Source organism: Hypanus sabinus, chromosome 8 (assembly GCF_030144855.1).
Source record: "Hypanus sabinus isolate sHypSab1 chromosome 8, sHypSab1.hap1, whole genome shotgun sequence".
In the NCBI taxonomy this organism is placed as follows: domain Eukaryota; kingdom Metazoa; phylum Chordata; class Chondrichthyes; order Myliobatiformes; family Dasyatidae; genus Hypanus; species Hypanus sabinus.
The window spans coordinates 112,322,306-112,346,728 of NC_082713.1; the positions used below are offsets into that span (position 1 = coordinate 112,322,306).

General features: G+C 42.0%; 2 protein-coding genes across 4 annotated transcripts in view; one reads left to right on the plus strand and one right to left on the minus strand.

The window, feature by feature from the left end:
• Positions 1 to 6,967, plus strand: part of nt5dc3 (5'-nucleotidase domain containing 3) — a 66,887-nt gene extending 59,920 nt beyond the window's left edge. The window contains exon 14 of the mRNA XM_059977626.1: positions 646 to 6,967. Coding sequence (XP_059833609.1) covers positions 646 to 904 — 259 coding nt within the window. The 3' untranslated portion in view covers positions 905 to 6,967. The remainder of the gene's footprint in view (positions 1 to 645) is intronic.
• Positions 6,968 to 10,053: 3,086 nt separating this feature from the next.
• The window catches only part of stab2 (stabilin 2), a 292,259-nt gene continuing 277,889 nt past the window's right edge, over positions 10,054 to 24,423 (minus strand). For all 3 annotated transcript variants that reach the window (XM_059977629.1, XM_059977628.1, XM_059977630.1), the window contains exons 63-68: positions 23,950 to 24,056; positions 21,388 to 21,507; positions 19,190 to 19,456; positions 16,361 to 16,498; positions 14,433 to 14,543; positions 10,054 to 10,492 (exon numbers count right to left, since the gene is read on the minus strand). In XM_059977629.1, coding sequence (XP_059833612.1) covers positions 10,481 to 10,492; positions 14,433 to 14,543; positions 16,361 to 16,498; positions 19,190 to 19,456; positions 21,388 to 21,507; positions 23,950 to 24,056 — 755 coding nt within the window. In that variant the 3' untranslated portion in view covers positions 10,054 to 10,480. The remainder of the gene's footprint in view (positions 10,493 to 14,432; positions 14,544 to 16,360; positions 16,499 to 19,189; positions 19,457 to 21,387; positions 21,508 to 23,949; positions 24,057 to 24,423) is intronic.

The window sequence follows — 24,423 nt, forward strand, 5'->3', positions numbered from 1 at the left end:
ACAACAGCATCAGATAAGCAACATTCACAAAAAAACAAGTTAATTAGGGTTTTGATTAATAAGAGTGTCGAAGGTTACAGGGAGAAGAAAGGAGAATGGGATTGAGGGGGATAATAATTCAGCCATGATAGAATGGCAGAGCAGACTTGATGGGCCAAATGGCCTATTCTGTTTTTATGCTTTATGGTGTTATTATAACCAATTTTTACAAGAAATAACACAATTAAAACAAAAAGTCTGCATGTGCAAAATGATCATAGTGGTCATGGTGTTGCCAAACCGAGGTAGTGATTAGTTGGTCCAAGAAGCAAATGGTTGAAAGGAAGTAGCTGTTTTTGAAGCTGGTGCTGAGGGATTTCTGTGCCTCTTGCCTGATGATAATTCCGAGGGGATGGCATAGTCCGGACGGTGGGGATCTGTGATGAATATTGTCTTCTCGAGGCAGTGTCTGTTGTAGACACTACACAAGTATCATGGGCACACAGTATATCGGGGTTCCCAATCTGGGGTCCACAGACCACTCAGTTAATGGTAGGGGTCCCATGACAAAAAAAGGTTAGAATCCCTGCTCTACGTTATCTGTCGCCCTCCAATGTAGCTTATTTATTTGTGTTCCAGCTGCTGACTACCTCTTTGCTCTTTCAGGGAACTGACCAAGACTATCTTCAACCCCCAGTTTGGGAGCATATTCCGAACCCACCACAACCCCACCTACTTCTCCCGGCGGCTCTCGCGCTTTGCTGACATATACATGGCGTCGCTGAGTTGCATCTTGAACTACAACCTGCACAACACATTCTACCCTCGGAGGACGCCCCTGCAGCACGAAGCTGCCCTCTGGACAGACCTGTGCGGAGGCACGCCCAGAAGCCCTCACGTTGAAGGGATGGCTCAGATTAAGTGACGTTCTGGAAAGCATGTGGACGAACATATCAGTCCTGCAGCAGTTCAGGCCAATGCTTTAATCGTTTTATAAGTAATTACATACACTTAGTGGCCACTTAATTAGGTACACCTGCTTGTTAATACAAATATCTAATCAGCCAATCACGTGGCAGCAACCTAACGCATAAAAGCATGCCGACATGGTCAAGAGATCCAGTTGTTTGCACCAAACATCAGAATGGAAAGGAAATGTCATCTGAGTGACTTTGACTGTGGAATAATTGTTGGTGCCAGGCAGGGTGGTTTGAGTATCTCAGAAACTGCTGTTTTCTTGGGATTTTCAGGCACAACGATCTCTAAGAATTTACAGAGAATATTGCAAAAAAACAAAAAAAAAATCCAGTGAGTGGCAGTTCTTTGAGTGAAAGTGACTTGTTAATGAGAGAGGTCAGACTAGTTCAAGCAGACAGGAAGGTGACAGTAAATGAAATAACCAAGTGTTACAACGGTGGCGTGCCGAAAAGCATCTCTGGATGAAGTGGATGGGCCACAGCAGAAGACTTCACCGAGTTCCACTCCTGTGCCCAGTAAGATGGCCACCGAGTGTATGGATCCAGCGAGCATGTTGGGAACTTGTTCAGCTATGCTTTTGCCTCATTGTGAAGCTGGAAAATTTAGTGTCGTTTCCTGCTCAGTTTCTCTCTGGGTTGAGTTACTTGAGTAGCCAGTTGGTGTATCCTTTAGTGGGCTCTGATTGGGATTTGAGTAACGGTGTTACTTTTGGCCTGAGAAATGTTGCAACCATTAAAGCCTGCTGATGTGACTGGCTGGTGACCTTTCATGAGAGAGGAAAGTAAGGGAAAGGATTTGTGAAAGATTTGGGCTTTCGTCAGCTTGAGCAGTCTCTCCCAGTCTGCTGGGGTTAGAGAAAAAGATCATCAAGGGTTCATACTGTGAACACCACAGCCAGACTGTACTGAATGTTGGTATTAGGTATGAGTATGGAGCTGTATATAGACACCGGGTTACTCACAGTATTCACTTCAAACATAATCTTGTGATGTATCTCCAAAATGTACCCTACCCTGAGTTTTACAATCTAGTTTTTGAAAGAAGTTCAGTTTAAAAAATGCACTAGCCACATGCAGGTAGATGTGTCGCAGGCAATGATTTTCTTCGCCAATCATAATTTACTGGCCAGTGCTGATTGAATTAGTATTGTTTATCTTTGTCTGTATAATATAGTTTGTGTAATAGTCTTGGCTGGACCTGTTACATATGTTGTAGGTTAGAATCAGAATCAGGTTTAATATGTCGTAGGTTAGAATCAGGTTTAATATCACCGGCGTATCTCGTGAAGTTTGTAATTTTTAGTGTAGAACTGCGGGTGATGTTTTTAAAACTATGGTTTACATTTGATACTATGACCGAGCCAATCACAGAGAATCGATTGAAATAGTGATTGTGAAACTGGGCTTTGAGAAGATTTTCAAAAAGGCGAGAGGGGTTATTGTGAACTGAAGAGGATGAGGGAAGGAGTTGGAAAAGAGCAAGACCCTTTTGTATGCACATTACCTCCGAGCGCAGGTTGGAAACGGCACGGCCTCACAGCAGCAGGACAGAGATGGGGAGGATTTCTGTGGCCTGAGGGTGGTGAATCTGTGGAATTCATTGCCACAGATGGCTGTGGAGGCCACGTCATTGTGTATATTTAAAGTAGAGGTTGATAGGTTCTTGATTAGTAAGGGTATCAAAAGCTAAGGGGGGAGCTGAAGAATGGGATTGAGAGGGATAATGAATTAGCCTTGATGGAATGGCAGAGTAGACTCAATGGCTTAATTCTGTTCCTATGGCTTAAGGTCTAAAATTAAAGAAAAATTTGTACTTTTTTGTTAGACAGAAGGAGACTAGGTTTTTTTGTGTTGAAAGTTGTGAAATATCCACAAGTTTTCTACTGTACCTTGTAAATTGTTTAAAGCTCTACAGGATATGTTAATTTTTCCTACCTTGTTAACTATTCCCAATTACCTCCAAGTGAACTTTTATTATACTTCAGATATTCATTTTGTACAGCCACTTAGTGACCTGGGTTCAATCCTGACCTCTGGGCCCATCTGTGTGGAATTTCCACAACCTCCCTGTACTCGGTGGTCAGCAAAAATGGACCACAGAACCTGTATCCATGCTGCATGTCTCTTTGACTGTGTGGCTTTTCCCCCCAGTTGCTGGGGTTCCCATTATGTCCTGCAGGTTTTTTTTAGATCAATTGGTCACAAATCCCATTGTGTGTATGTGAGTGGAGAATCTGTGGGAAATTGATGGAAATAAGACCATAAGACACAGGAACAGGATTAGGACTTTTGGCCCATTGAATCTTCTCTGCAATTTAATAATGACTGATTTTTTTTCTCTCTCAACTCCATTCTCCTGCCTTCTCTCTATAACCTTACCAAATCAAGAGCCTATCAACTTCCACTTTAAGTATACCCAATAACTTGGCCTCCACATCTGTCTGTGGCAGTGATTCACCACCCACTGGCTAAAGAAATTCCTCCTCACCTCTGTCTGAAAAGGAGGTACACTACTTTTATTTTGAGGCTGTGCTGTCTGGTCCTTGACTCCCCCTAGTGGTTCAGAGGTGATGTTTCCTGTGTTCTCACACAGCGCTGAAATAACGACATGCAGTCAGTAAGTCGTTCCGAGACTAGTTTATTCAAACTTCGCGGCGCTGGCAGTTAAATCCCTAGCGCCCGCCCTCTCCAGGTGGAAATGACATCGGAGGTGCATTACCAAAGTCTCCCCCCACGCGCTGGCTATTTGTGAGCCGGTTCGCCTGCGCAGAAAGTGGGTCGCCACGAAGTGATTAAATTTGTTTTTCCCTTGTACCTTGAAACATACAGTGAAACACACCGTTTGCATCAATGACCAGCACAGTCCCAGGATGTGCAGGGGGCAGCCCACAAGTGCCATGTTGCTTCCAACACAGCCTGCCCACATCTCGCCTGTACACCTTTGGAATGCGGGAGGCCGGTCTGTGCCTCTCATAATCTCAAAAACTTCTATGAGGTTCCTCCCAGTCCCCACTGCTTATAGCGAGTGCCCTCTGATCCAGGAATCTGCCTGGTCAAACTGTTTTGCACCCTCCCAAAAACCTCCACATTCTTCTATCCTTATGTGGAGCGCCCGGAGGAAATTCCAGTCGGTCCCCAACACATCCTCCTGCTCTGTTGACCACTGACACACTTCACTATGTCTTGATATACATGTGACAATAAAGCTAATATTTAATAGTACAGGAACAGAAGCACAAAGTTGTGTCAACCTAATTAAACTAGTAATTAAAAGCCTAACTAAGCCAATCCCTTCTGTCTACACAACATCTAATTTCTCATATATAAGAATCTTTTAAACACCTCTATCGTACTTCTCTCCACTCCTACTTCTGGCTGAATTTTCCAGGGACCCACTGTTATGTGCCTTAAGAAAAAATTCTGCCTGGGCATCTCCTTTGAACTTGTCCCTCTTCGCCTTCAATGCATGCCATCGAATGTTAGATGTTTCCACTCTGTGGAGGGGGAGTGGTGGAAATAATGCTGGCTATCCATTCTGTCTGTGCCTCTCATAATCTCAAAAACTTCTATCAGGTTCCTCCCAGTCCCCACTGCTTATAGCGAGTGCCCTCTGATCCAGGAATCTGCCTGGTCAAACTGTTTTGCACCCTCCCAAAAACCTCCACATTCTTCTATCCTTATAGAACAATACAGGCCCTTCAACTCGTAATGTTGATCTACTCCAAGATCAATCTAACCATTCCCTCCCATATAGCCCTCCATTTTTCTTTCACCTATGTGCCCATCTCAGAGTCTTAAATGCCCCTAATGTATCTGCCTCCACCACCATCCCAGCAGCACACTCCACACACCTGTCACTCTCTGTATAAATAAGACCTCCTTCTGACAACTTGCCTACACTTTCATCTAATTTCCATAAAGTTATACCCTCCTGTATTAGCCATTGCCACATTAGAGATAAAGGTACTCTTTGTCTACTCCATCACTGCACCTCTCATTCTCCTTTGTTCCAGAGAGAAAAGCCCTAGTTCATTTCACCGTCCTCATAAGGTCAGCTCTCTCATCCAGGCAACATCCTGGTAAATTTCCATTACATTCTCTCTGAAGTTTCAACATCCTTCTTATAATGAGATGACCAGAACTGAATACAGTACTCCAAGTGTGGGTCTAACCATTCTTTTACAGAGCTGCAACGTTACCTTGCGGCTCTTGAACACAGTTCTCTGCTGAATGAAGGCCAATGTACCATAACGTCCTCTTAACCACCATATGTATTGCATTTACAAATGGGTTGTTATTATATTATTGTCTTGGGTTGGAGCTATTCAAACCAACCAAAGGTACACTGGTGGCAGGACTGGAGACACATTGGAAACCCAGGGGTCCACGACCACCGAGATAAGTTCCATGTATTAAAATCACTGTAAAGTGAGTCGTGAGGAGAGGGTTCACTTGTGACTTGAGGTTTATTAAATACTCTCAAGACTTTAAATTTGTCCCTAGAGCTTTCTTCTCATATTCGATTGACTTGAATACTTGTTTTGATAAGTGGTCTTAATAGTTCTGTTGCTGTATTTGGGTTAATTTCATATCTAGAGATTGGGTATGCAAATGAGATGCATATTTAACTGACTGTATGAGCTAGGATTCTAATTCTAGTGTTTTTACATTTTAAGATGAAGATCAACACATGAACTCCTAAAACACTTTGACATTTTAATTATTGATCTTAAATATTTATAGTAGTTTATGCATATTTTATGAAAAAGGTTTTTAATTTATCAAATTTGTATTAGTAAGTGTGACTTTAAGCTAAAAGCTATTTTTCTCATGCAAGGGAATTTATCTTGCAGGATTTTAAAGCAAAGGCCACTCAACGGTTCTTAGGAAACATTAGAGACGCACTGTGTTCCTTTTCTTTCTGTAGACTATAACAATGCTTCTCCGTATGTGTCAGAGTGGATTTACAATGTGTTTTCCTGCAGGGAAAGGCTGCAGTTGAAATGTATCTAATCAACTGCAGTTTCAAAGTTTTGCTGATATTGCCTTTAAAAGGTCTTTAAACCTCAAAGCCTGGTCGCTGGCAGTTAGGACTTTGTCCTGTAATGCAAGATTTAAAAATATCTTGAAACCCTTGTTTTCTTGTAAGCTGCCATTGTAAACTGCCAGCAATAAAAAAAACTGCATGAGGATTTGGAGTGTGCGATACTTTTTAAAAGTCAAAAAAGCATTTATTATTAGTGATTCCTCATGCGGCTTTCACATTTGGAAGCTGTCCTTGGAAACACAGTCCATGCTAAAGATGGATGGAATGAAAAAGCGACTTGGTATTCTTGCCTGTAATCTTCTCACGTATTAAATGGCACTTGTATTCGATCCAGCATTCTCACCATAGCTGCTGACATGTTTAATATAGAAAATGAATAGCAACCTTTCTTTCTTTGCCAGTCACCCTTCACTTGCTGTGCCCACTTGTTTTTGTCCAACAAACTGACGACTGGTATTTAAAAAAAGACCGAAGTAACATTTCCAGGACAAAGTAAAAATGGCAGATGATGTAGCAACCAGCTCTAACTATTTTAGAGCCAAGCCTAATTGCTTCATCATTTGAGAGGAGGTGCTTTATAAAGGTAAAGATTAGCTTTATTTCTCAGGTGTACATTGAAACATACTGTGAAATGTGTTGTTTGCGTCAGATCTGATCAGTGAGGATTGTGCTGGTGGTGTTTCCAACGCCAATACAACGCGCCCATCACTCACTCGTACATCTTTGGAATGTGGGGGGGAAACTGAGCACTTGGAGGGGACTCATGAGGTCACGGGTAGAATGTACGGACTCCTTGCCTGCAGTGGTGGTAATTGAACCGTGCCACTGGCTCTGTAATAGTGTTATACAAACTGTTATGCTACAGTACGACCCCACCCCCCACAGTTGATGATAGGGTTACCAATTCTGCTCAATTGTTTCTCCTAACCCCATTCTGAATCAGGTTTATTATAAATGACGTGTCATGAAATTTATTTTGTGTCAGCTTACAGTGCAAGACAATTACTGTACGTTACAATAAAAAGGGGAATAGTGAGGTGGTGTTTGTGGGTTCTTGGATCGTTCAGAAATCTGTTGGCGAAGGGGAAATGGTTGTTCCTAAAACGTTGAATGTGGGTCTTCCTGTCCCTCCCCTCCCTGAGAAGAGGGCATGTCCTGGAAGGTGAGGGCTCTTAATGACAGGAAGGCAGGAGAATAAATGGTGACATAACCCAGTTTTCTGTGTTCTTTCTGTAACTCAACCCAATTACCAATCAAAAACCTATCGGTCTCAAAGACTTGGCCTCCATAGTCCTCTCTGGTAACAGAATCACCATGTCCTGGCTGAAGAAATTACTTCTCTTTTTTCTCTGAGGCTGTGGCCTCCGATCCTAGACTCTCCTACTAAAGGGGCACACTGTCCAGGCCTTTGAGCGTCTGGTAGGTTCCAATATTATCCCCGCTCATCCTTCTGAGCTCTGACGAGTTACGGGCCCAGAGACATCAAATGCTCTACATGTGTTATGTTTTGTGTTATTCTTAATACTTTACTACTTGAAACACACTTGCAAGTGTTAAAGGGTTTGTGTGATGTGACATACTGGACAGAAATGGGCCCTTTGTCCCATCTGGTCCATGCCAGTCTCGTCTTCTGTCTATTCCCTCCTACCTGCATCCAGACCATGGCCCTCCACATCCATCTCATCCATTTACCAATTCAACCTTCTCTTGAATGTTGCCATTGACCTTGGTATATGAAGTACTCCCATCTACACTTGCACTGGCAGCTCATTCCACACTCTTGCTCCATTCTCCGAGTGAAGAAGTTCCCCTTCAGATTCCCTTTAGATATTTCACTTTTCACCCTAAATCTATGACCTCTAGTTCTAGTCTCAGCCAACCTGAGGAAGAAAAACCTGCTAGTGTTCACCCTATCTATACTCCTCATAATTTTGTGTACTTCTGTACAATCCCAGCAACCACTGTACTACTGAAGCTGACCTGGCATGGGGCATTCACAAATGTCACAGTGGCATCACACACAGTTAATGACAGGATTCTTGGCAGTGAGGAGGATAAAGAGATTTTGAGGTCCATGACTATAGATCCCTCAAAGTTGCTGCACAAATTAATAGGATGGTGAAGAAGGCTAATGGTGTGTTTGCTTCATTACTAGGGGGTTTGAGCCAAAGAGCCATCAGGTAACATTGCAGGTCCATAAACATCTGATCAGACCACACCTGGCATATTGCGTTCAGTCTGATTGCCTCATTATAGGAAGGATGTGGAAACTTGAGGGTGCAGGGGAGATTTACCAGGATAATGCTGATAAGAGGCATAGAGTAACAAGCCAGGACCTTTCCCCAGGGTGACAATGATGAATACAAGGCAGCATCAGGTGATTGCAGAAAGGTATGGGGGGGGGGGAAGGTATGGAATTTAGAAAGATGAGAGGGGATCTGATTGAAACATATAAGATTATTATATGGACACGCTAGAGCCAGGAAACATGTTCCTGATGATGGGTGAGTCCAGAACCAGAGGCCACAGTTTAAGAATAAGGGGTAGGCCATTTAGAATTGAGTTGAGGAAAAACTTTTTCATCCAGAGAGTTGTGGATCTGTGGAATACTCTGTTTCAGAAGGCAGTGGAGGCCAATTCTCTGGATACTTTCAAGAAAGAGTTAGAGCTCTTACAGATAGCAGAGTCAAGGGAAATGGGGAGAAGGCAGGAATGGGGTACTGATTGTGGATGATCAGCCATGATCACATTGAATGGCGGTGCTGGCTCGAAGGGCTGAATGGCCTACTCCTGCACCTACTGTCTGTTGAAGGAAAAGTTTCTTCACACAGTGTGTGGGACACACTGCCCGGGGTGGTGGTAAAGGCAGATGCATTAGGGACATTTAAGAGACACTTAAGTAAGATGGTGGATGAAAGAAAGATCATATGGCAGGGACGTGTCAGATTGATCTTGGATTAGGCTAAAAGGTCAGCATAACACCATGGGCTGAAGGGTCTGTATTGTGTTGTACTGTTCCATGTTTTAACATATGAGGACGTGGACTTCCTGGTCCTCTGTTACATTGTCTTCCTCCTTCAATACAGCATGCATACTAGAAAGTGCCCTCAGTGAGAGGGAGAAATTTATTCACCTGGACCTCAAGCATTCCCACTGTAGCTATGTGAAAGTATCTTCATAAGACATAGAAGCAGAATTAGGCCACTCTACCCATCAACTCTGTTCCACCATTCCATTGTGGCCACCCCCATTCTCTTGCCTTCTCCCTGTAACCTTTGACCTCCACTTTAAATATACTTAGTGACGTGGCCCGCTCAGCCGTCTGTGGCAATGAATTCCACAGATTCACTGCTCTCTGGCTAAAGAAATAGCTTCTCATCTCGGTTCAATATACATCTCTCTACCCTGAGGCTATGCACTCTAGTCCTGGACACACCCACTATAGGAAACGTCCTCTCCACATCCACTCAGTTTTGGCCTTTCAATATTCAATAGGTTTCAATGAGATTCCCCCTTAATTTTTCTAAACTCTGGTGAGTACAGGCTCAGAGATATCCAATATTCCTCATATGTTTATATAGAGGCCATGAGAAAGGAATGAAGTCCTGCAGAATGTGTCATACCTCTCCCTGCAATCTATAGTGTGTTTGAGGAGTTCCAGAAAGCATGGTAGGATCTTTGCAACAACAGTAATACCCAGCCAGTCCAGAACTGGCTGCAGTCATCCAGATGGCTGTAGCAACAACCAGTAATCCACAATCAATCTCCAGCTGGCTCTCAATCCCTTCCTGGGGTTCTGCTAGGGAGGGGTACACTTCCAGGAGTCAAGAACGGTCAGGAGTGTGAGGCTGAGGTTATTTTAGGCAGCATTGTTATAGACTTGGTGTGGGCTTTGTGCGTCCTGCCCAGCATCCGCAGCACAAGGCCTGCCAGCCAGATGTGACCGCAGGTGCACACACACACATCCATACCACCTTAGCAACTATGGTGCCCAGACAAAGGTAGTTCAAGCTTGTGTTTCAGAATGAGAAGCAAGAGCCCAATTTCTAATTCAATCAAGGCTTTTAATTCAAATAAAAATGCAGCCTAATTTTTTTAGACATTAGTTCCTAATTTTTTTTTTGCATACACTTAAGATTTTAAGCACTTTTTTTTCACTTTGAGGTCTCTCAGCTACATATCATAACCTTAAGTCATTGCCCTAGACAAATGTGCCGATTTTATTTGGAAGGATACTGGAAGATACTTTAAACATAGAATTAGTTTTCATCAATCCCTTCTCCTTGATCAATTAACGACGTTCTCTGTCTCCTAATCCACCTTTGGTTCCAAAGTTCACTGGTGTCAAGGCCAGAAATGTTGTTGTCAAGGTAACTTATGATGGCTACCAAATGATCATTATTCAGGGTTTTTGGTAGAGAGGCCCACGCACTTCGATGTAGATGCTGCTGTTGTTGAAGACAGATGACCATCGACATTAATGTTCATCCTGTGGAAAATTAAGAGGTAATTATTTGATGTGATCTGGCAATTGTGTCTACAGGTGTATACCATCAGGACTACACGTCTCCTCTGAAGCTGTTTTCCTGTAGCTATCCAGCTTCTCAACAGACTCCCTCAGGTGTAGTACCCTAACTGTCCCTGCACAGCATCCGTTAAATGGTCTATCCTGTTCTCCTTGTTCTGTTGATAATTACCTAATCTGTTCAGATGTTCTCATTTATTTAAGTTTGATTATTGATGTTTACGCACGTGACATTGCTCGTCTTGTAAATTGTTGGTTACTATTGTGTTGTCTGTTATAATGTTGTCCTATGTTTTATACTTGGCATCGAACCACAATCAATTCTGGTATGTTTCACACACTGACAATAAAGGGATTCTAATATTTTGTAGACACCCTTTCCCACTAACCAAACCTATTTAGTAAGAGGAGCCAACTTGGAAAAAGCAGAAATGCTTTTTTCTCCCACCCCCATATTTTGTTAAACATCAGAAGCCATTCAGCCCATTGAGTCATGCAAACTCTCAGATCAATCCCATTTGCCTCACAAATTTTCTCTGTTACCTCTTCTACCACCTATCTACACACCAGGGGCAATTTACAATCTACCAACCTGCATATATTTGGGACATGGGAGGACAGCAGAGGACTTGAAGGAAGCTCACTTGGTCACAGGGAACACTAGAACCGGTTCATTGGAACTCCTGAGACCATAACAGCAATATCAGGCCATTTGGCCCATTTAGTTTGCTCCACCATTCTATCAAGTAGACAGCAACTCGATTGGCTGTGTCACTGCTCTTGAGAAGCAGAGACTACAGGACAGTTTCATTGAATGTTGGTTTGGCTGTTTCCATGATGTGCCAGGGTTTGACTGTGAAAGCAAGGGTGTTATGTCTTTCCTGATTTGGATTGTAATTTTTTTTCTAACTACTAGATCTCATTGCACAATTCTAAAAGTTTACAGCTGTTGTTGATTGCTCATTTTTAAGCAATTATCTTTCACCATTACTCCAGCCATTATAGAATTGCTTGTCTAGTCATTCATTCCTTTAGAAGCACTTGTTAGAGGTCAAAGGAACTTCAATCAATATTTGAATCTGCCTTTCATAAGAACACCGAGAAGTACTGTCTTTTCACACCGGCTCCTTGTGTACTGTAATATGTTAGTGATTAATAAAACCGCCTTCGGTTACAGCAACACTGGGACTGGAGTTATCCATCTGCCTAGCTTAAGAAAACAGGGAAAACTATTGAGCAAGGGCAGAACAATGGATATTGAAGAAACTCTTGGATAGGCACATGATTGATAGGAAAATGGAGGGCTATGTAAGAGGGAAAGGTTAGATTAGAGTAGTTTAAAAGGTTGGCACAACATCATGGATGAAAAGGCCTGGAGTGTGGTACTATGTGGCATGACGTTTCTCGCACTGGCTGGTAGTTCACTCACACTTTAGAGGAGACTGGTTGATTGGCTTCAGAAAGGCAGAGAACCTCTTAATTTTCCTGTAGAATTAAGGTCTGGGATGTTGCAGACTGCTTGGGTCAATTCCTCATCTACCAACAGACCCACTGGGGGAGAAACCTTTCTCCAGTGATTTAGATTTAGTAAACATGATGTTTGTTATTTGAAGTGGGATTAGGTCATGAGTGGAGTTATACAATGTGGGAACAGACCGTCCAACCCATGCTGACTAAGCTGCCTTCCCCAACTTGTGCTATTTGTATGCATTTGGCCCATAATCATAAGAACATAAGACAGAGGAGCAGAATCAAGCCATTCGGCCCATTGGGTCTGTTCTGCCATTTGATCATGGCAGATCCATTTTCCTCTCGGCTCCATTCTCCTGCATTCTCCCCATAATCCTTCATGCCTTGAATTATCAAAAATCTATTAACCTCCACCTTATACACCCAATGACTTGGCCTCCACAGCCAGCTGTGTCAATGAATTCCACAGATTCACCACCCTCTGGCTACAGAAATTCCTTCCCATCTCTGTTCTAAATGGATGCTCCTCTATTCTGAGGTTGTGCCCTCTGGTCCTAGACACCCCCACTATAGGACTATAGAAAACATCCTCTCTACATTCAATCTCTCGAGGCCTTTCAACCTTTGACAGGCTTCAATGAGATTTCCCTTCATTCTTTTAAATTCCAGCAAGTACAGGCCCAGAGCCATCAAATGCTCCTCATATGATAAGCATTTCATTTCTGGAATCAAGTTTGTGAACTTACTTTGACCCCTTTTCAATGTCAGCATATTCTTTCATAGATAAGGGGCTAAAACTGCTCACACTACTCCAAGTGAGGCCTCAGCAGTGTTTTATAAAGCCTCGTAATTACACGCTTGCTAGTCCTCTTGAAATGACTGTTAACATTGCATTTGCCTTCCTCACTGATGCAGCCTGCAAATTAACCTTTAGGGAATCTTGCATGAGGACTTACAATTCCCTTTGCACCTCGAATTTTCAAATTTTCTCCCTTTTTAGAAAACAGTCTATGCTTTGGTTCCTTCTACCAAAGTGCACGACCATACACTTCCCAACACTATATTCTATCTGCCATTTCTTTGCCTGTTCTCCTAATCTAAGTCCTCCTGCAGTCTCCCTGCTTCCTCAAAACTACCTGACCCTCCACCTACCTTTGTAACATCTGCCAACCTGGCCACAAAGTCATCAATTCTGTCATCCAAATCATTGACATACAACGTAAAAAGAAATGGTCCCAACATCAATCCCAGTGGAACACCACTAGTCACTGGATAGCCTTTCCTATCCATGAACTTGTCCAAATGTCCTTTAAACATGGTAGTCTTATCTAGCTCTACAGCTTACTTTGCTCTGGCAGCTAACTATATATGCTCATTAGCTTCACAGTGAAAAATGTTGCCCCTCAGGTCACCTTTAAATCTTCCCCTTCTCATCTTAAACCCATGCCCTCTAGTTTTTAGACTTCCCAACCTTAGGAAAAAGATTGTGACCTTAACCACTTCCCTCATAGTTGTATATACAAGGTCACCTTCACCATCCAATTCTCCAGGGAGAAAAAGCCCTAGCCAAGAAAATCTCTTCTTGTAACTCCAGCCCTTCGGTCTTTGTAGCATCCTTATGTATATACGCAAAATGGCAGCGATCATCTCGTACCACTCACTCTGCATTTTCAAGTAGCAGTACGATCACTCGAGTTCAGTATGATGTTCTCCTAAGGGGTTGCCTATTCCTCGGGTGGCTGTAGAGACTGGTCCAGGCTCCACATATTCTCCTGCAGTTTGAGCAAGAGTAAGTGGTGTCTGTGCTTAGTGGCTGAGTCTTTCGGTCTCTCCTTTCGCAGCAACTGCTAATATGCACATCATATGCTAAATAGCGGTCTGAAAGGACTGTTGGCTCCTCCTACTTCATCGCCTTGTAAAATGGTAATGGTGCTTCATTACCATGGCAAAAAATGCAATCCTGAGGAAGAGCTATGGATTATCCCTGAGTCCTGGCCAATCTTCATCCCTGAATTAACTTTGTTAATATATGGCTGATGTCTTTATTATACAGCTGCATATGAGAGTTTATTTGGTTCAAAATAGCTGCTGTGATTTCAACATTCCTATAGTTACTATACTTCAAAAGTACTTTATTAGGAACTTTTGAGATTATATCAAAACAGAAAATGTTGGAAATACTCAGCAGGTCAGACAACATCTGTGGAAAGGAGTAAAGAGTTAATGTTTCAAGTTAAAGACCTTTCATCAACATTTTCTGTTTTAATTTCAAAATTTGAAGAGTATGGAATTCTTCTATTGTGAACTAGGATTATATATATCTGTTCAAACAATCCTGTTGACGAACCTATTAGATGTGTTAGTATTCCTTCAAAGCAGTAACAACAAAGATACACATTTAACTCTTCACCGATCAGCTCCTGGTGTAACTTACAGAGAAGGGTTCTTCACCATCATCTGCAGATGTGAACTGGCTGTACATTGGGTTATTGAACCTGGAAGGAGTCTCATCATCAAATGCTGATACACCTTCTTCATCTTCAGACTGTGAAAGTAAAATGACACCAAGTTGTATCAGGAGATGCTAAGGAAGATAATAAAAAGCCAATTCAAAGGCATGGTGACTTAATAGTTAGCACAACGCTCTTACAACACCAATGACCACAGTCCAATTCTGCCGCTACTTTTAAAGAGTTTGTAAGTTTTCCCCATGACCATGTGGGTTTCAGCTCATATTCCAAAACCTATGTTAGCTGGTCACATGGACCTAATTTGGCGGCATGAACTTGTTGGTCCAGAAGGGCTTGTTACTGTGCTGTGTCTCTAAGTGAGTGAATAAATCAAAGATGTAGGCTGGAAGAAGTGCCTTAAAGAAGAACAGAGGTCTGGAGAAGTGTGAGCTGTGATTGGTCCCACTGGTAGAATAACTAAATATTAAGTATAGCGAGAGGCCAGAACTGGAAGTGGACAGAAATCCTGGAGATTTGTACAGCCAAATGATTAATGTTGGATGAATTTGGAAGAGAGGGTTTTGTGAATCCCACAATCTCTAATCATTGACTGGACAGGAATCTTTGCACATACCAAAACATTTGTTAGATTTAGGAATGGGATCAGTTTCATGCAACATTGTGTAATTGTTTTTAAGATTCAAGATTGTTTAATGTCATTTCCAATACATAAATACAAAGGAGAATGGAACAATTGGACCTGATGCAGCACAAAAAAAAACCCACAATAAGATAAAGAACACAATATTTAAAAAAACACTATAATACATACGATAGCTTATATGCATATGTTGATTGTATGTGCATAAAGTGACGCTAGGCATTGGAGTGCCTGTACATAAGGTGACTGACAGGAAATGATAAAGTAGTAGTACGGGGTGGGGGGGTGTTTGTGGAGGGGAGAGTTAATGAGTGGAGGTGTTGATCATCCTTACTGCTTAGGGAAAATAACTGTTTTTGAGTCTGGTGGTCCTGGTGTGGATGTTACATACGCCACCTCTGATTGGAGTGGGACAAACAGTCCATGAGCAGGGTGGGTGGGATCCTTTATGAAGTAACCGGCTCTTTTCTGGCACCTTTCTGTATATGTGCATCTCCTTGATGGCAGGTAGGTATGTGCTGGTGATGTGGTGAACAATTTTGACTACCTGTTGTGGAGCCTTCCTGCCTGCAGCAGTGCAGTTTCCATATCATGCAGAGATGTAGAAAGAGGATTATTTGCATCCAATATAAATTATTATTGAAACAATGGGACCACAGCTGAGAGACTGTGCTGGAAGTGTGTTGTGATGGTATTGGGTTTGCTGTCCACAAAGTTATGAACTCAAATGAAGATCTTTAATGTACCACCATTGCTAGCAGTGTGTTTCACACACCCACAGATCTCTACTTGATCTTCTGCTGCTGTAGCCCATTTCATTCAAGGTTTGATGTGTTGTGCATTCAGAGATGCTCTTCTGCACAACACTTGTAAAGTATGGTTATTTGAGTTACTGTGACCTTCCTGTCAGCTGAACTCTGACTGCCCGTTCTCCTCTGACCTCTCTCATAAGAAGGCGATTTTGCCTGCAGAACTGTGGCTCACTGGGTGCCTTTTGCTTTTCTTACCATGCTCTATAAACTCCACAGGAAAATGCCAGGAGATCAGCAGCTTCTGAGATACTCAAACCAACAATCCTTCCATGGTCACAATCACTTAGATCACATTTCATTCTCATTCTGGTGTCTGGTCTGAAATTCTTGAGTGTGTCTGCATATGTTTATGCATTGAGTTGCTGCCACATGATTGGCTGATTAGATATTTACATTAATGAGCAGGTGTACCTAATAAAGTGGCATCTGAGTGTATTACCTTGAAGTACTGGAAGCTGAAAGGTCCTTGTCTGTGATTGTAGTAGCAATATGAAGCAACTGTTGAACTAATTATTACCAGCAGACAGGCAAAGAATACTCCAAAACCAACTCCAACGTGCACTGCAGCAGGTTTAACCTAGTTACAGACAATAGGTTATTACATTTCCAGTAGTGATTCAACAACAGTCTTGTGCATTAAGCTATCATTGTTAATAATGTAAAAATGATTTATGGTGTCTTTCAGTAATTAGTAGTTGGTTTATTATTGTGACGTGCTGAGATACTGTAGAAAAACTTTGATTTCCATAGTATTCTTACAGATCATTCCAAAACATCAGGGCATAGAATGTGGAATGTATTACATTACAGTACAGGATCTTAGGCCCATGACGTTGTGCCAATTCTATCCTTCCCTCCTACATAACCCTTCATATTTCAATCATCAAGGTGTTTATCTAAAAGTTTTTTAAATGCCCCTAATTTATCTGCCTCTACCAGCACCTCTGGCAGGGCGTTCCACACACCCACCTAGTCTGTGCAACTTACCTCTCACATCCCCCTTATGCTTTCCGCCAAACACGTTAGAATGATGCCGCCTTGTATTAACCATTTCTGCCCTGGTGAAAAGTCTCTGGCTGTCCATTTGATCTATGCCTTATGTCATCTTATACACATCAATCAAGTCAACTTTCCTCCTTCGCTCCAAAGAACGCAGCAGAGGGGGTAAATTCACTCAGCTTCACTCACTCCAAGACTGAACTGTTCCCCCAACCTACAACCCCCAAACAACTCACTTTCAAGGACTCTTCAACTCATCTTCCTGATATTTATTGTTTACTTATCTATTATTATTATTTTGTTTGCTTATTTTTCTTTTTGTATTTGCACATTAGTTGTTTGTCCTGTTTTGTGTTTTCATTGATTCCATTGTGTTCCTTTGTACTTACCGTGAATGCCCTACAAGCAAATAAATCTCAAGATAGTATATGGACACATTTGTACTTCAATAATAAATTTATGTTGAACTTTGAACCTTTGAACTTTGAAAAGCCATAGCTCGCTCAGCATATCATCATAAGACATGCTGTCTAGTCCAGGCAGCATCTTGGTAAATCTCCTCTACACCCTCTCCAAAGCTTTCACATCCTTCCTATAATGAGGGGACCCGAACTGAACACAAGTGTGGTCTATCATCAGTACATTGAGGCAGTACAAGGGAACAGCAGTAACAGAATGCAGAGTATAATGTTACAGTTACAGAGAGAAATGCAGATCAGGAGACAGTAAGTGCAAGGGTCATGATGAAGCAGACTGAGAAACCAAGAGTTCATCTTTATCATAGAAGAAGTCCATTCAAGATTCTTGATCCTTGTTATAGCCAGATACAGGTTGTCCTTGAGCCTGCTGGTGCCTGTATTCTAAGTTTTACATCTTCTGCCCGAAGGAAATGGGGGAAAACCAGAGAATGACTGGAGTGGGAGGAGACCTTGATTATGTTAGCTGCTTTCTAGAGAGCAGGAAGTGTAGACGGAGTACACAGAGGGGAAGATGGATGTGTAATGGACTGACAGGAGCAATTATGGAAGTTTTATACAAATATAAGGACTGGTGACTGAGTACAAAGAGACTGGTGACAAAGAGATGAGTCTTTAAGGAGAAACCTATATGGAGACAGTGAGTGGGAGATAATTAGAGAGGTTTGTATAGATAAGTTGCTTACTGCTATCAAGAGTGAGTAAGGGTGGTACATTCAACCTTCTGGAAGTGGTGCCACACACAGATTCAGACACAGTTTGATTTCCACAATAACCCTGAAAGCCTTCAAGATGATTGGGATTTGGGAAATGTGGGGTCTGAATGGAGAGGTGGGGAGGTTTCTGCACAGTCAAAATGAACACTTTGAGTAAACATCTCGTCACTTTTTGTCCTTCCCATTGTCAGATCAGAAATTGGTGCTGGAGCTGAACATCTATGGAGGAGAAGGGATGGTGGATGATCTGATGAGGCAGGTCTGTTAGAGGGAGGCTGGACAGAACATAAACACCAGAGTCAGAGGGATTGAAAATGTTGGAGTCTGGAACAAGAAAGAAAAGAGAGATGAGAAAAACTTCTTTAGCACAGACAGCTGTGGAGGCCAAGTCATTGGGAATATAGTAGATTCCGGTTAATTGGGAAAAATTGGGGCTATTACATTTGGCCCAATTAAGCTGCTGTCCCAATTAGCTAAAGTTTTATGGAAATAGTTTAAAAGGTGTAAAAAAGATGAACTACTGTTTAACTGAGTCGCAAATTATTGATTTATATGAAATACAGAACAAATTAAAATGGTATCAATACCAGAACTATAAAACAATGTATTAGTTCCTAATAGTTATCGACAGAGGAACCCCAACAACCAAATTGTTCTGCGTGTGTTCTTTTAGTTGACAGTAAATGAACAAAATCAGTACAGACACTCAGTGCAATTAACAACAGCCTTCATACAACGATACCAAAGGTAGCATCCTCCAAATTTTCATTGTCATTGTAACATTCAAGATAATTGTTGATACCTTCAAATTCATTGTAGCCCCTAACTTGTAGTTAAATAACTTCATTTTCAGTCCTGGCCATTTCTGGCATTTCCAAGCCTGAATACTGGAAACTGCAGTGAACAAAACAATTCTGAATTGTCTTGCTGCTTATTTCTCAGCAACTACCAGTAACAAAAATCATTGCTTTTTGAATACAAACACATGCAACTAATGCTACTTAATGCTATTTAAAAGCTGCTCCTATGCCTAATGGTTTTATGTTCTTTATTTTATGTCTTGTATTAATTACTTACAGGTTCAGGAGGTGCCTGTAAAGGCTTGTTGATGGCATGAATGACACCATTTGAGGCAACTATGTCCCAGGCAACAATTGCTCTGTCGTTGACTTGCTTTCTGACTTGCTGAGTGAACTCAGGGCTCAGAGGGAGACTACTTTCTGTGTCTGTTATGAGCAGAGACTGACCGATCTTACTCAGGAGGACGGTTCCATTTTGCATTTTGTGATATACGTAGCTGCTGTGTGCAGTAAAGTGATACTCAATGTCCCGACCAGACAGGGTCTGCGAATAAAAACATTTCATTGTTAGTGCTCAGTCAATGTATCCCATTTGTCAACCAGTGGGATATCCTGACCTGAGATGCCACAGCCCATTGGTCATTTTACTGGGAGGACGTTGTCAGGTGGTCACAAGTAGTTGGGAGATATAGTAATTCTATTGCAAGAACCTTGAAACCAATAAATTGGTAAATTTGTAAAATTGGTTTATAAATTATTATTGTCACATAAACACCAGCATGTAATACTGTCCCCAAGTTCTAGATGTCTCTTGAGGTCATTTACTGTACCTGGTGCTCCCGGTGTGGCCTCCTGTATATCGGTGAGACACAACGTAGACTGGGAGACTGCTTCACTAGGCATCTTTGATCCATCCGTAACAAAAAGCAGGAATTCCTTCTGGCCACCCATTTCAATTCTACTTCCCATTCCCATCCCAACATGTCAGTCCACGGCCTCCTCTACTGCTGTGATGAGGCCACACTCAGGATGGAGGAGCAACACCTTATATTCTGACTGTGTAACCTCCAACCTGATGGCATGAAAATCGATTTCTCGAACTTCCAGTAATTGCCCCCCTTCACCATTCTCCATTCTTGTTTCCCTCTTTCACCTCATTGCCTTACCAGCCTATCAGCTCCCTCCAGTGCTCCTCCCCCTTCCCTTTCTTCCTTGTCCTCTCCTATCAGATTCTCCCTTCTCCAGCCTTTTATCTCTTTCACCAATCAACTTCTCGGCTTTATCCTTCACCCCTCCCCCTCTCTCAGTCTCACCCTTCTTCTCCCCTTCCTTTCCAGTCCTGATGAAGGTTCTTGGCCCCAAACTCATTCCCCTAGATGCTACATAGTCTGCTGAGTTCCTTCAGCATTTTGTGTTGCTTCCAAAAGGTAGATTGCCAGTGGATGTGGACAGAATGATGATGGAGAATCTAGAATTAGTGATCACTGTTCAAAACATTGAGGATTGTGATGAGAGAATTTTCTTCCCTCTTAGCAGAGTTTCTGAAACTTTCTTCCTCTAAGGGCAGAGAAGTAGGATTACATACAGGGTCTCCCTAGGTTACAACTATGTACAGCCATTACATACGACAAGAGTTTGGGAGACGGGCAGAATGGATTTGCCAGCTTCCGCAGAGTGGGAAGTCAGCTCATGATTGCATATCTGCCATGTGGACTGTACATTCTTAATAAGAAAGGAGGTGGAAGGTTCGATAGAAAGTAAGGAATGGTTGAGGTTACAATTAGATCATAGACCATAAGACATAGGATCAGAATTAGGCCTTTCAGTCCACCGAGTCTACTCCACTACTCCATCATGGCAGATTTATTTTCCCTCAACCCCATTCTCCTGCCTTCTTCCCATAACCTTTACCACCCTTATTAATTATGCACCTATCACCCTCTGCTTAGATATACCCAATGACTTGGCCTCTACAACTGTCTGTGGCAATGGATTCCACAGAGTCATCAATATCTGCCGAAAGTAAGTCTTGCTCCACTTTGTTCTCAAGAATCCTTCTACTCTTAGGCTGTGCTCTCTGGTCCTAGGCTACCCCAATATAGGAAATATCCTCTCCACATCAACTCTGTCGAGGCCTTTTACTACTCAAAAGGTTTCAATGAGATTCCCTCTCATTCTTCCAAATTCCAGATATACAGGCCCAGAGCCATCAAATGTTCCTCAGACATAAACCCTTTCTTTCCTGGAACCTCCTCTGGACTGTCTCCAATGTCAGCACATCCTTTCTTAGATAAGAGGCCCAAAATTGCTCAGAATACTGTGATCCACAGGATTTTATTAAACTGCAAAACAGCTTCAGGAGGCTGAATGTTCTATCCCCATTACTAATATTTTTTGTAGGTAGGATGGTGTCCCTTGGTTCTCAGTTAGCCCCACTTAATTCATTTTAATTTGTTCTGACAAATTAATTCTTACCGTATTTCTATAGAATCCAGAGTTGACTGGAACAAACAGGGTGCCTTTGACAGATAGATTAGTGAGAACTTCCACAAACTGTCTACCGTTCAACGTGGTGTTTGCATAATTGAGAATTTGCTGAAAACAGAAAAATGTCTTAAAGTCAACATTCATTGTTTGAATTTCTCCATCAATAACTATTAGGAACTAATACACAGTTTTATAGTACTGTAGTAGTATTCTAATTTGTTCTGTATTTCATTTACTGTAAATATATAATTTGTAACTCTGTTAAATAGTCATTTGTCTTTTTCATACCTTCTTAACTATTTTCATGAAACTTCAGCTAATTCGGACAGCGGCTTATTTGGGCCAAAATGTACTGGCCCCAAAGTATCTCAATGAACTGGAATCCACTTTGATCAAAGTAAAACTCGATCTTGACTTTTATCGACTCCTCTGAGTGTCAAAACACCATTGCCAAGCATACCCTACAGTTCCAATAGTTGTTTTAAGGAGCACTGCTTCATGATTCAATTACATCAAAAATACAAATTTAGTTAAATATTTAAATATTTTGCATTAATAAATGGGATAAAATGTAGAACGTATGTACTTGAAGGGATTTCACCTATTAACTGTGCATTTGGTATTGGTGAGATATTCTATTTTGTCACACTCAGTGTGGGGTAGGCATTGAATAACTCATGAAATAAGGTATCAACGTTCCCTATTCCTGCAGAGTTGGGTGTCAGATACATCCATGCAAATAACAAATTTCCCAACATTTGTCAGTGATAATAAACCTGATTCTGATCCCCTTTAGTTGTACAGTTTTTCCCCTTTAAAGGACTTACCCTATTCCCTTTGGAAAGGTTAACTTGTTTTATATATGGCTGTTGTTAAGTACTCAGTGTATGAAATTAGTTGTTGGTTTGCCTGTGGGCATGAGGGAACGTGACGGGAGGAAGGGAAAGTAGAGGGAGGACACAGAACCCTCCTCTGTATCTCTGCACTCACCAAGCAATGTTGTGTTCTTAACGATGCCCCACTGTGAGTAACTCTAAGTCACTGCCTCTGTCAAGGAGACAATGACAGCGGATGTGGCTCTGATATATCTGGCCACGATGCCTGTGAACAAAAGCTCACAGTACCCCCAGTGCAGTCTGACCAATGCCTTATAGAGCCTCAGCATTACATCCTTGCTTTGATATTCCAGTTCTCTCAAAATGAATGCTAAAGATTGCATTTGCTCTCCTGGAGGAGGGAAGAGGAGGGAATAGAGACAGGGGCTGGGAGGTGGAGGCTGCAAAGGGCTGCAGACAGAGCAACTCGATAAGGAGATGGGGAGCCAGTGGGGGGAGTAAGGGGTTGACAGGCAGATGGAATGAATGGAGGAGGGGACAGAAACTAGGTGAAGGGGGCTGGGGTTTGTGTGTGTGAGGAAATGAGTGGACCAGGAAGAAAGAGCAAAGGTGAGAAGTTTAACTGAAGTTGGAGAATTCAGTATCCATGCTGTCAGATTGTAGACTACCAGACAGAAAATAACTAGTGGATGTATAAAGATTGCTTTATCATGTTTCAAAGATCCAAAATTATGTGATTTTTATTTATTTATATATATATAACATAATTTTGTAATATATATAATTCTGTAGTACAGTGTAATTACTCAAGTCAAGGATGATGTTCTCCTAAGGGGTGTCTATGGTGGATCTTTACATGGCTGTAGAGGCCGATCCAGGATATATTAAAAGGAGACTGTCTGTATGTGACTTTGTTTAAAACATGAGCAGCCACCACACGGTCCTTGACAGATCAGGGTCAGGGTCCAGTAGCATAAAATGCAAAATGGCTGCTGACCCTTCACTGCTGCTGTGATGAGTCATCATCTTCTACCAACTCCACCACTGAGTGCTTGGTTGGGTTGCCTTTTGGCCAGAACCTCCCCCTTCACCTTACGCCATGGGTGATCCTACCAGGAGCTAAGAACCAGGTGGCTAAACTCGGGATGGCATATTCTCCGGAGATTGTCACTTAGTTGTAGTGGAGAGATGTGTGAATTCCCTTAATTTTTTGATATAACTTTTGGTGAATTGGGTGTGGGATTTCTCCATATAAAGAGAATGTCAGGGTTCAGAGTTCAACTTCGACACCATCTGTAAGAAGTTTGTATGTTCTCTTCACGAAGCATGTGGGTTTCCTCCCACAGCCCAAAGACATACTGGTTAGTCAGTTAATTGGTTGTTGGGTGTATTTAAGGCAGAACTTGATAGGTTCTTGATTGGACATGGTATTAACGGTTATGGGGAGAAGGCTGTGGAGTGAGGCTGAGGAGGGGAATTCAGCTGTGATTGAATGGTGGAGCAGACTCAATGGGACAGATGGCCTAATTCTGCCGATGTCTTATGGTGATTGTAAATTGTCCTGTGGTTAGGCTAGGGTTAAATCAGTGGGTTGCTGGGCAGTGAGGCTCATTGGGCTGGTTCTGTTCCATGCTGTATCTCTAAATAAATAAATAAACAAACAAAAAATAACTGGCCTGTTCTGACATGCAATGACTAGAACGTATCTACTCACCGTCAGGAAGGAGGAGAACTTGTCGATGGTGGTTAGAACTTGTAACATGTTTCCATTACATGAATATCCATCGCCTACGTAACCCTCCTTACAGGTACACTCAACATCTGTACAGAAACACGAGCAACACTTGAATGAGTAACCATTGACTATTACGTAGAACATAGACGAGTTCAGCAACTGGATCCTACTTCATACAAAATGTCCCTTTCCTGTCAGTCATCACTATCCATTCATTCCCTTTATATTCATGTGTCTATCCAAAAGCCTCTTTGTCTCCACCAAACTGCCTGGTTCCACCACACCCCCTGGTAATCCGTACAAGATGTCTACCACTGTCCGTGTTAAAAACAAGGACTTTTATGGAAAGATTAATGATCAGGTTTATTTGTCACATGTATATTGATACATAAAGTGAAATGCATTGTGTTAATTAATTGTTTATTTAATCCGATTTTTGAAAATGTTAAGTTT